The sequence below is a fragment of the Ambystoma mexicanum genome, chromosome 3p, assembly GCF_040938575.1.
Source record: "Ambystoma mexicanum isolate Mex_15411 chromosome 3p, UKY_AmexF1_1, whole genome shotgun sequence".
Classification (NCBI taxonomy): Eukaryota; Metazoa; Chordata; class Amphibia; order Caudata; family Ambystomatidae; genus Ambystoma; species Ambystoma mexicanum.
In genome coordinates, this window is record NC_090925.1 from 664,732,449 (window position 1) to 664,745,768 (window position 13,320).

Consider the following 13,320-nt stretch of genomic DNA (forward strand, 5'->3'; position numbering starts at 1 on the left):
AAACATGATATATTATATCATGTTGAAGTTTTACAATAAAAAAAAAAAAAATTTAAATGGGTATACAAGATTTAAATCTACTGATATCTTAAAGGAGGTATTTGTTTTTAATACACACACCTACACGCTGGCAGACATTGCATTGACTTCTAGGTTTTTTTATTTTCAAATTTTCAGCATTTCCATGTATGTTTCCATCTTTCTATATAAATCATGCTTGCTTATATTTGGCATATCAGTTTAATAGCACTCGGACACAATGGCAGCTAGGGCCAATGTTTAAACTGCAGGTTTTGCTTGGTATTACAAAAGAGGCTAACATTAATCTTTGTAAATTTTCACATGTGCCTAATGGGCACACCTTCATTAGGGGCCTATTCTGTTATTTAGATGTGGATGAGACAGCTAAAAAGAGGAACAACTAATTTCCTTTGCCATTATTTGTATGAATAAAACATGAGGTTTCTTTTGTGTGTGTGTGTGTGTCTATGCGTATGTGTGTATTTGTGTTGTGTGATTGTCTATGTGTGTGCGTGTTTCTGTGTGTGTGTTATGCTGCCCTGTATTGGAATGACAAATATGCTGTTTTATTTATCATATGATCGTAGTGTTCGGTTGTAGTGCCCAAGAGGACATAATTACCTTATGTTCAGCAGAGACTCCTCCAATATTCCGTGGGATTAAAACAGACCTTACTATATTGAAGTCATGTTAACTTGTTTACATATAAAGAGCTGTTGTACCCTCAGACTCTAAATGCAGATGGACAACTTTTGACAGATATTTTATGGGCATTTGTTGTGTTTGCTTTAAATTCTGAAATTATTATCTTTTAGTGAAACATATAGGTGTTTTCATGACATGTGGTTATTTTTGGCACAGTAGCACCGCAGATTGCACTCCATGAAAAGTGGAAGTTAATAATTACCATTTCTTTGGTATTCTGGTATGATAAAAATGGCCAATATGTCTATACTGTATTGTGGCATTCATGGAAACTGAATTTTCAGTCATACCTTCATGAGGGTTTGTTACATAAAAAGCATCATATAACGTCATGTGAGCACATGGGACACTGATTTTTCATCTTGATTTCTGATGAAAACATACTAACAAACAATGATTCAATTTGTGTGTGTGTGTGTGTGTGTGTGTTTGTGTGTGCATCCCTGGATTTGGAGGACATAAAAAAAGCACCTAGAAACTTCTCATTTTAATGGCCATGTGAGAATCCGAAGGGACTGAGCAACTCAAATCACTGAGTGAATTTACAATTGGCAATTGCCTCTGTGAGTGCGCTCTCACACTGACTGAGAGCAACTCATTTTACCAAAACCAAAGCAGTTAGGACAGCATAGAGTGCATGACAGTATCACTGTGGTTAGATCCATTGTGGTGTACAATCACTGATCTATCCTACTTTTTACTGCTATGTGATCACTTTCTTCCAGCATTACTGAGTGATAATGGGCCACAATACTTTGGACTGTGCATGGCGATTCAATGTGTGAATCAATAGACTGAACAAAAGGTGGTATATTAATCTCATTAGTAGTCATGATTTATTTCATGCTGCACCTAACTCAAATTTTCACTGTTTTCAATTTTCGTGACTAGCCTAAGTTGTCTCTCTTCCATTAATAACAACTAATCAAGACATGTTCAGTTAGTTAACAATAGTGTGCAGTAATGTTTGCAGCATTTTTGTTTTTAAAAGTAGATATAGCATATTGATTCCTTCCATTTTCCGTGTAAGACCATCTATAAACGGATAGTCGAGAGGTAAGCTTTGATGTAACCTTCATGTGCAGAGTGAAATGACTTACTCTGAAATTCCCATACATACCTTCCAGGGCCTGCTCATTAAAGTGACTATGAGCCTCATTACGACCCTGGTGGTAAGGGGATAACGGAACCGGCAAGGGTGCTGGTGCGGTTAACCCTTTACTGCCACATTACGAGGTCCTTTAGCGGGTCCCGCTAAGGGCAGCTGGATTTGTCCTTGCACTGCCTTCAGCCTCCCAGCACTTAAGGGTCTGTATCTGTAACCATAAAGTCCCTTCTCATCTGATTACAAATGAATACTGTGAGATGCAATATATATGTCCACCAAGGGTTATTTATAGTTGCACGTTCATGCAGGATTAGAAATCAAAACTATTTAGGTAATCGTAATCTAGTGTGGGAGCCCCTTCCTGAGAACCAACATGGGTCAGATACCCTGTTCTATGGAATTTCTTCCACTCAGGAGGGTCTACAAATACGTTTTAGCTGAGATGTGGTTGTAGACACTCCTGAGAGGAAAAAATTCCATACAACAGGGTATCAGGGGAAATGTGTATACAAGAGACATCTGATGCTGGCTTACCACAATACAATGCACAATTAAAACCCCAGCTGGAGGATCACGGTGCTAATAGTTTTAACTTCATAGTCTGGGACAGGCTTCAGTAGTAATGGCCCTACATCATTGGTGTGTCCCATACATTGATTGGGGCTACAATATTTTGGGCTGGTCGACTGTTATCACAGTACCCACCCCAGCGACAATACTTAGGGCCTCATCACGACTTTGGCGGTACCCTTAAATCCGGCGGTAGCGCTATTACTGCCGGATTTAAGGGTCCGCCAAATCAGGACTTCGGCCGATTTCGCCCCAGCTCTGAGCTGGGGGGAAATCCACCGAAAATGTGCGCTCATACCGCCGGCGGGAAATCCGCCGGCGGTATTAGCGCAAAATTTCCCCATTGAACCCAGTGGGGAATGGGGCATTCCTGAATGGGCTCAATGGGGAATGGGGATTAACATTACCGCCAAACTCGTGATCCGGCGCTATTAGCGCCGGGGAGTTCGGCGGTAGGGCAGATAGTCGTGATGAGGCCCTTAATGCTACAGTGTATACCAGGAGACATTTAAACTTTGGGAAATCCCCTCTATATTTCTGCTAACCTTCCTAAACATATTTATGAACTTGACCTTTTTTGGAACAAAAAGCCTGTGTAAATTGCCTGCATCATGTCTACCATCCAGTTGAAGACTCCACTTATATAATCTTAAATAAGCCGAACGACATCATAATAAAGCCTGAGCCTGAGAGCATGAATTGTGGTTCCTGAGTTTCACATTTAATTTTCCCTGCCACTCTGAAAAATTGACAGTCTATAAAGCCATACTACAATGAACATTTATTACTTCATTGCTGAATTTATAAAGGGTGATTTTCAATCAATCATTACAACAGTACATATGTTTGAAAGTCTGTTTTGCGTAGTGTGTTTTGGTGTTTGGTGCAGCAGGAGGCTTTCATTGGTCTCCCTTACATTGTTGGAGTCTCTCTTCCCTTTTGCCATGAGGCAGACCGTAAATGCACACACACACCACTGCGGAGCACGCAGTATGTGCAGTGTGTTTTGGTGTTTGGTGCAGCCGGAGGCTTTCATTGGTCTCCCTTACTTTGATGGAGTCTCTCTTCCCTTTTGCAAGGAGGTGGACCTTAAGTACACACCATTGCAGCGCGCGTGGTGTGCACAGTGTGTTTTGGTGTTTGGTACAGGAGAAGGCTTTCATTGGTCTCCCTTACTTTGTTCAAGTCTCTCTTCCCTTTTGCCGGGAGGTGGACCTTAAATACACACACCATTGCGGAGCGCGCGGTATGCGCAGTGTGTTTTGGTGTCTGAGTTAGCGGTTGTTCGGGGTTGGTTCGAATGAGCTTGCTATCAAGGGACAATCTGTCAGTCCCTGTAACATTTTGGGACCTAGAATTGCTTACTTGCCACTACTGCTTCGGACTATACTAATCTGGAAAGAGAGACACCAGACTTACATATACCTGTAATTGATTGTCTTTCTACTACAAAATGCCTTATTAGAAAAAGTGTATGCTTCTTGGTGTAGCAATCAGGATTGGGAAACGTACTCAGAAATCTCTGAAAGGGCAAAGCCTTGCACCTCGGGGAAAAAATGGAAACTGGATAATGGCAATTGTCTATGCAGCCTAAAACAACTGGGTTATTACAAATTTAGACTGCACTGTTTGCCGACCCTAGATGTGGAAGGGCCTAAATTGGAGATCCCTACAGAGCTAAGACGCAGAAGACTGTTTTGAGGGGAATTTAAATTGCTGCAACAGTTGCTGATGTATTGACTCAAGGTATTGAAGGAGAGGATTGTAACTTTTTTCTGCCCTCATCAATTCCCCTACAAGTCTTATAGCATCTGACCTATGCCACAGACTTAAGACAACTGCCCACATGTCACTCACTCTGGGTCTGGTAAAGTTTTTGATTACTATCTTAGCCAGACTGGATGAGGTGATGGTAAGAGCTCACCTATAGGTAGAGGAACTGGTGGGTACCGAGTAGCACATTCTGAAAAAACTGTGCTATGGCCCCATTTTAGGAGAGGGAAGTATGAATTGCATGGTTGATCCTTTTACGTCTAGATACTAACATTGAAAGCATTGGTGTTTATTTTGTAATGAAAGGCTGTACGAAGTGTGCGATAATTTAGAATGATGATTTTCTTTGCCTTTAAATTGTAAAAAAAAAAATGAATAGCATTTTTGATATTATGTTGTCAATGTTTTGCATTTGAATATCATGTAAAAGCACCTTGTGTACTGAAAACATTTTTATTTTTAAAAAAAAGAAACGAAAAAGATATAGTATTCTTACGAGGGTGCCTCTGCCAGCACTGCCACCAGTTCCAACTGTTACACCACCGCCCTAAAGGTAACAAATAGAGGATATGTTCAAGATTAAATAAAGCCATGTACACACCACAACACCGTAACACAATTTATAAATGTGCAACATAGCACTGTCCATTTCCAAAAGGTTTCTTATTGTACAATGCACACTCTCAATAATCACACATCAGCTGTCTGCCTTTACTTTTACTTGTTAGTAGATGCCATGTATGGCATTCTTCAAAATGTGTTTACGGATTTTGGAGCTTCTTCCACTGCACTTGCTAGCACGGCGCATTGGCCACGTCTGTGCTGTACTGTTTTGTGTGCATGGATGTTTGGATCTACCTGACGGTACTCATTCAAGGCTATTGCCTGATGCCTCCTCCTACACCTTTAGTCGTGGGACATTATTTGTAGGACACAACATTGAGAGCCATTTAATAATGTGCAATTTGTCAACGGGTCCGAAATTTGCTGTCATTGGATGACTTAACGTCCTCCCATGTATTTTCCAGTTTGGAGTTAACCATGTCCTTGTCTCATGGCTAGTATGTTGCACTGAGTATGGAGCATATCAAATCAGTGATATTTCCCTATATGTTGGGTCACTCAATAATGAGAAAATCATTGACACAGTGTAAAATCCTTAGGTGGCATTCTAGATAGTCCATCAGCTAACCACACTGATATACTCTTTTGTTTGAGGGAGGTACCATTAAATGCTATATGTGGGGTCCACCTCTTTTTCAGTCAATTTTGTTACCAGTGAAAAGTGGAACAGAAAGAAACAATATACTTAGCCAGTGGTATTAGAGTGAGTTTGAATAAACATATTTGTGCTGGGTTTTCTTGGTCCTTTACTTTTTTCAGAAAGGTGATATTTTGGAGTGGCTTATGTTTGTCTTGTAAATAGATGTTCCTTGAAATCAAATACCTTGTGTATGGTTTACTTTTCCTAGCCCAGCATCCTCATTATGTAAGTTTTAATATCTGATTGGTTCCCCTCCCGAAACCTTCTTCCAACCATAACCTATGCAGAATGAGCAGATACAATTCTGTTTACCGTTATGTGTCAGCATAATGTATAAGTGAGCATTCACATAGTAGGGCTGGATCAGTCTGCTACACTCATTTCAAATAGTTAATATTATATGAGACCTTTGGTTGGTTGCCATCAGTCAGACTCTATTGTTCATGGAAGTAGTATGATTTACAGTGTTGGACTCAAACCTGAAATCCATGGTGCTTTATTGATGTTGCAGGAATCCTAAAGTGATTAACTGGGTTGAATATGATTAATATTAAATCTTACTGAAGTAAAAAATATGTTTTACTGAAATGTTAGCACCAGCTATGCCACTAATTTCCAGTGGGATGTAATGAGGACGTTGAGTAAATGTATGGTTTGTTCATACATGGATCACATTATAACAAATGCACAACTGACTATTATGCCAGCTTTTTGTGTATACTGATGACTCTCTGCCATATTGCCAACATGCATGAAGCTTGGATTTCCAGCATGTTCAGGTGTCAAATTTAAAAATATACAGTGAGATGATTTTTGAGGTGAAACAATGCTTAAACAAACTGGTAACTATATAGTAGTTCTTGTTTTGCGTGATAGGAGAACATTGTCAGCACTATGAGAACATACAATGCTGCAGTGCCCTAGACCTTTGAGAGGAATTAACATACTCAACATCCAATATTGGAACACACATTTTAGGTGATGAGCCCTCGGTGCTGCTTTACACATGTTACCCTCTTACAAATATGCTTACAAGCCATTGATGTTAATTTTGACCATTTTCCTTGTCATTATTAACTGCAACACGTTGCAAGTAAATTTTATTTAATTTTTATGTAGTGCTCCCTGTTAAGATATATCAGAGCCTTGTAATTGGGTTGGGTAGGAAGGGAGTCGTTTGCAATATCCTGCATGGTGTGGAGTTTAAAATATATTAAAACATTCTCAGAAATTCAGGAATTTGAGACATATTATCAGAATTTGCTATACACAGTTCCTGGAAATACATTTAAGAGCAGAGAGTTCAATACACAAGAATCTTAGAATTGTGATGTTATGTCCTCCCCTAAAAATTGGATTAGCCCAAACCTAGACATCATCTGTTATGATAAGGCTACACTAGGAACTTGCTTTCTTGGTAAAACACTCGAATTATGATGTAGGAACCTTCCTCAGCACATGGGAGAGTTGTGTCTTCCATTCTGGAGTCAAGGGGTGCAGGCTTTTTCCATCTCTAAAAGCTCCCATTCTATTCCAGCCTCCAGGTCTGTGCTCCAAGCTCATTTGACCCCATTGCCCTGTGATACTGTGCCTTCTTTCAACCTATAACGCTTCCCATATTTTCCCTATCATTGCCTTTAACCCAAATATCTACACATTGCTGCCTCACATTCGGATTACACAGCCCAACTGCTGGAAGCAATGAACATAGAAAAGGGACAATGTCCTGTTTCTGCTTTACTGTGCAGACATTTTTGTTTGGAGATTTTTAGGGGAAATGTGTATGCAAGAGACATCTGAAGCTGGCTTCCCACAATACAATGCACAATTAAAACCCAAGATGTAGGCTCAAGGTGCTAATAGCTTTAACTTCATAGTATGGGACAGGCTTCAGTAGTAATGGCCCTAAATCATTGGTGTGTCCCTTACATTCAGTGGGCCTACACTGTTTTGGGATGGTGGGCTGTTATCAAAGTACCACCCCAGACCACATTACTTAATGCTACACTATATACCAGGAGACATTTAAACTTTGTGAAATCCCTTCTATATTTCTGCTAACCTTCCTAAAGACATTTATGAACTGCACCTATTTTGGAGAAAAAAAAAACCTGTGTAAGTTGCTTATCTACCATCCAATTGAAGACTCTACTTCTACAATCATAAGTCAGCAGAACCACATCAAAATAAAACCTGAGCCTGAGAGCATGGATTGTTGTTCCTCAGTTTCACATTTAATTTCCTCTCCCACTCTGAAATATTGACAGTCAATAAGGCCATACTTGAGTGCACATTCATCACTTCATAGCTGGATTTCTCATGGGTGATTTTCAATAAATCATTCAACCACAGTACATATGATTGAAAGCCAGTTGTGCTCAGTGTGTTTTGGTGTTTGGTGCAGCAGGAGGTTTTCATTGGTCTCCCTTACCCTGTTGGAGTGTCTCTTCCCTATTGCCTTGAGGCAGACAGTAAATACACACACCAAAGCAGAGCGTGCAGTGTGTTTTGGTATTTGGTGCAGCAGGAGGCTTTCATTGGTCTCCCTTACCTTGTTGGAGTCTCTCTTCCCTTTTCCCTGGAGACAAATCTTAAATACACACACCATTAAGGAACGCCTGGTGTGTGCAGTATGTTTTGTTGTTTGGTACAGCAGGAGTCTTTCATTGGTCTCCCTTACCTTGTTCGAATCTATCTTCCCGTTCGCCTGGAGGTGGACCTTAAATACACAAACCATTGCGCAATGCGCAGTATGCACAGTGTATTTTGGTGTTTGCGTGAGCAGGGGTGCAGGGTTGGTTTGACAGAGCTTGCTATCAAGGGCCGGTCTCTCAGACCCTGTAACATTCTTGGACCTAGAATTGCCTACTAGCTACTACTGCTTCAGACTATACTTATCAGGAAAAAGATACACCAGACTTAAATATACCTGTATTTGATTGTCTTTCTGCTTCAAAATGCCTCCTTAGAAAAAGTGTAAGCTTCTTAGTGAAGCAATCAGGATTGGAAAATGTACTTGGAGCTCGGTAAAATCTCTGAATGGGAAAAAAAAGGCAAATTGAATAATGGCAATTGTCTATGCAGCCTAAAATTACTGGGTTATTAAAATTTAGACTGCACTGTTTGCTGACCCTAGATGTGGTGGGGCCTAAATTGGAGGTCCCCGAGAGCTAAGATGCAGCAGACTGTGCTGCGGGGAGTTTGAGTTGGTGCAACATTTGTTGTATTGACCCAAGGTATTGAAGGAGAGGATTGTACATTTTACTCCCTTCATAAATTACCCTACAGGTCTTATAACATCTGACCTATGGCACAGATTTAAGACAACTGGCCACCTGTCACTCACTCTGGGTCTGGTAAAGTTTTTGATTACTATATTCGCCAGACTGGATGAGGTGAAGGTAGGAGCTCACCTAGAGGTTAAGGAACTGATGGGTACTGGGTAGGACATTCTGAGAAAATGTGTGCATGCCCCCATTTTAGGAGAGGGAAGTATGAATTGGATGGTTGAGGCGTTAACGTCTAGCAGCTAACATTGAAAGCATTGGTGTTTATTTTGTAGAGAAAGACTGTACTAATTGTGAGATTATTTAGAATGGTGTCCGTGCGCCTTTAAATTGTAACAAAAAATTAATAGCATTTTTGATATTACGTTGTCAATGTTTTGCATTTGAATATCATGTAAAAGTACCTTGTGTACTGAAAAAATTTTGATTTAAAAAAAAAAAAGAAAAAGATTTAGTATTCTTACGAGAATGCCTCCACCAGCACTGCCACCAGCTCCAACTCTTACACCACCGCCCTAAAGGAAACAAATAGAGGACAAGTTCAAGATTAAACAAAGCCATGCACACACCACAACACTGTAACACAATTTATAAACGTGCAACATAGCACTGTCCATTTCCAAAAGGTCTCTTATTGTACAATGCACTCTCAATAATCACACATCTGGTGTCTGGCTTGATTTTTACTTGTTAGTAGATGTCATTGATGGCATTCTTCAAAATATGTTTCCGGATTTTGGAGTTTCTTCCACTGCACTTGTTAGCACGGCGCATTGGCCATGTCTGTGCTGTACTGTTTTGTGTGCATGGATGTTGGGATCTACCTGACGGTAGTCATTCAGGGCTATTGCCTGATGCCTCCTCCTACACCTTTAGTCGTATGATAGGGACATTATTCGGCCAGATACCAGTAGTCTTTGGGAAATTGCTGCACATCATCAATATGCATGTGGTTGATTGTTTTTGCTTTGGAAGGGGCAAATGTAGGGGGGTCACAAAACTCTGGCTCCTGCATGTTCAGTCTGTAGAAAGTAGCCACGCTGCATGAAGTGCTGAGATTATGAGCAGCACACAACTTTGTGAGCCCTTTAATAATGCACAGCTTGTCAACGGGTCAGAATTCTGCTGTCATTAGATGCCTTAGCTCCCTCCCATGTATTTTCTAGTTTGGAGTTGACCATGTCCTTGCCTCATGGCTAGTATGGTGCACTGATTATGGAGCAGATGAACTCAGTGATATTGCCCTACATGTTGGTTCACTCAATAATGAGAAAATCATGACACAGTGGAAAATCCTTAGATGGCATTCTAGAAAGTCTAACCACTATACCTAACCACACTGATATTCTCTTTTGTTTGCGGGAGGTACTATTAAATGTCTCATGTGGGGTCCACCTCTTTTTCAGTCAATTGTGTTACCATAGTAAAGAGGAACAGAAAGAAAGCAGATACTTAGCCAGTGGTATTAGAGTGAGTTTGAAAAAAATATGTTTGTGCTGGGTTTTCTTGGTCCTTTAAAGTGATTAGATGTCAATAATATTCAACATTAAACAAACATTGAATAAGTGAGTAAACAGTTTGTTCCACGTACTATTCCACCACAAGCTTTGCCACCAACACCCTACAGAAGACAATATGCATGTATTTTTCAATTTCGGTGTTCATCAAGACTAAATAAAAACTTTGAAAAGATAACTAAATGTACGGGTCTCTCATTGGATCTCTCCCACATTGTTTTACAACCCACAAATGCCTCCGGGAAGATACTTCATAGACTTTTAGGTTATGTTTTAAAAGATGGCAATCATTTATAGTGGTTTACCATTTTTCTTCATAAATCAACTTTGTGTTTCTCTGGCACATAAGCTAAAGAACATCCACCACACAAATCTCAGTTGCTTATTCCTTTATATTTTATATGTGTTCAATATTTTTGTCAGTACACCTTCCTAAGGCTACCTGTCTCACATTTGGGTGTGAGTATACTATAAGAAAATGAGGGGCACAGCATTCCCGTTATTATTATTATTATTATTATTATTATTATTATTATTATTATTATTATTATTATTATTATTATTATTATTATTATTATTATATGAGCTGAGTGTGTGTGTGTGTGTGTGTGTGTGCGTCCCATCTGCGATTGTACAAAATATAAGCTTATGTATTTAAATGTGATGGTTGTCATGTTTTGTAATAATGCCCAAAAGAATGTATTCAACTTATGTTCACCAAATCTCTACCAATGATCTATTGATTCAAAAAGAAACATTTCTATTTTGATGGTCCGTTTAGTATGCTAACAATTAAGAGAAGTTTAAACTTATCCTCTCAGATTTTAAATGCAAGCAGCTGCCTCCAGACCGGTATGTGATTGGCATATAACTCATTTGTTATACAAACTGTAATTATATACATTTATTGTCACATTTAAGGGTATACATGAAATGTGGATGACTGTTGCAAAATGCACTCTAGAATGCACTCAATGTGTAATTATCGATTACCCTTTTCCAAATTGTTGAGTGCTCTTTGTTATTATAGACGCTACCCCATGATTGCTTCAATATAGCTGAATGCACACACACTCGTTTTTCCATTCATGCCTTCTTGAGGGGATTTACCTAATTTGAAATAGGTAATGTACAATGCAATTAGGGGGCAGAGGTTTTGAGTGATCAAGGATTGTAATACAATTAAGATCCCAAAAATGTAAGCCATATTTCTGTGTATGTGTGTGTGGGGGGTTCACTACCCTCGCTGAGAAAATACAATACACAAACACTTACACAATGAACACCCAGAAACTGCTTATCTGAACACTCATTAAATAATCCAATGTACCCAGCACTTCCAATAACAAAGGCAAATTTCAATTTGCAACTACCCTTGGTAGTGTGCCCTCACTGTAAGAGAGGCACTGAAATTAACCTAATAAACACTAGCAGAACAACTGACTAACTGAACATTTGTCTGAGGGACAAATCTATCAGGTTGCATGTTCATTGATCTTTCAGGTATCTGTATTGAATTGTGAGTGTTTAGGTGCAGCATTATCGATTGATAATGGGCCAACATACTCAGAGCTGACATTGCACATTCTATATACTTTTCTCCCTGCACAACAAATGGTTTTCAATCACTCTCAATACTAGTGAGGATACATTTGATGCTGAACTTAACTCATTTCGACTAATTTCATTTAAAGTGTTTTCTATCATTGATTACTATCTGCTAGTCAAGAATAAATGTGACTATCAGTATTTGTGTGCTGTGTTTTGTTCTATGGTTCACATTTTAAATTAGTGGTGGGTTTTGAAGCCTTTCATAATCCTTCCAAAACCATCTCTAACCTGACAATCAGAGGGTTAGAAGACGACTGTACGCCAGGAACATTGTGAGACAAATTATGGTGAATTCACCAGACATAAATACAGAGGCACATTCATGAAAGTGATTACATATCAAAAATATTCAGGTGATGACATCATCTTAACATTGTCCAAATGTAATATTTATTGCTTACTTTTTGTTGATCACCAATTCTACCATTATCGCGCTACAGGAAACAATAATCATGTATTACAAATTTTGGAAAATGTCAATTAGAATTTTTAAATGGTAATTCTATGCACAGATCTCTCAAAACATCTAAACCCCACCATTTTATTGCATGCAGAGGAGAACCCGAATTGACCTAGGCAAAACGGTCAGGCATGGAGAGATTACTTGACCATTTTGTGGAGGACAAAGCTAATGTTTTGCATGTTCACTGATTGCTCCTATTATGTGTTGCTGAATGAGCTGTTAGGTGCAGTATTAATGAATGATATTGGGCAAGGACCCTATTGGTGGTGCATGGCACAGTCTACGTGCGATTCACTAGGCCCAGCCAATGTTTTAAGTGAATCTCATTAATAGTGAGGATGCACTTGATTCTGCAATTAAGCCAACATTTCACTTTTTTTCAATTTAACTTTCTCACCTCTAAATTATCACTCTTCCATTATTACTACTTAAAATAAATCATTGTGTTCTTCAACAATAGTGTACAGTGCTGTATGCCAATGTTCTATTTTAAATCAAGAATGTTTTTTTGATACCTTCCTTAATCTGTCCAAACTATCTTTAACCTGGCAATCAAGATGATGGAAGGGATGGTACTTTGAGGTACAATGTGAGATGCATTGATGAGAAATGTTCTGACATAGGTCTAAGGGCACACTAATTCAATTGAGTAGATGAAATTGCTATTCAGCAGGTAAAAGCATTGTGAAATCGTACAACAATCATATGTTTTACTTAAAATATGTCCTTCATCAACTTTACCACCATAACCTACATAAGGCAAGAAGCATGGATTTTAGTGTTCAGGAACAAACAATTTAAATGGATATACAAGATTTAAATGTACTGATATCTTAAAGGATGTATTTGTTGTTAATACACACACCTACACGCTAGCAGACATTTCATTGACTTCTAGGCAATTAAGGCCAATTTTTAAACTGCAGGCTTTACTTGGTATTACAAAAGAGGCTAACATTAATCTTTGTAAAATTTCACACGTGTCACTCAATGCCCTTATG

General features: G+C 39.0%; 1 protein-coding gene across 1 annotated transcript in view; it reads right to left on the bottom strand.

Annotated features, from left to right (window-relative positions):
* The window catches only part of LOC138579940 (uncharacterized), a 256,110-nt gene that overhangs the window by 53,411 nt on the left and 189,379 nt on the right, over positions 1–13,320 (bottom strand). The window contains exons 35-37 of the mRNA XM_069650158.1: positions 12,258–12,290; positions 9,193–9,243; positions 4,674–4,724 (exon numbers count right to left, since the gene is read on the bottom strand). Coding sequence (XP_069506259.1) covers positions 4,674–4,724; positions 9,193–9,243; positions 12,258–12,290 — 135 coding nt within the window. The remainder of the gene's footprint in view (positions 1–4,673; positions 4,725–9,192; positions 9,244–12,257; positions 12,291–13,320) is intronic.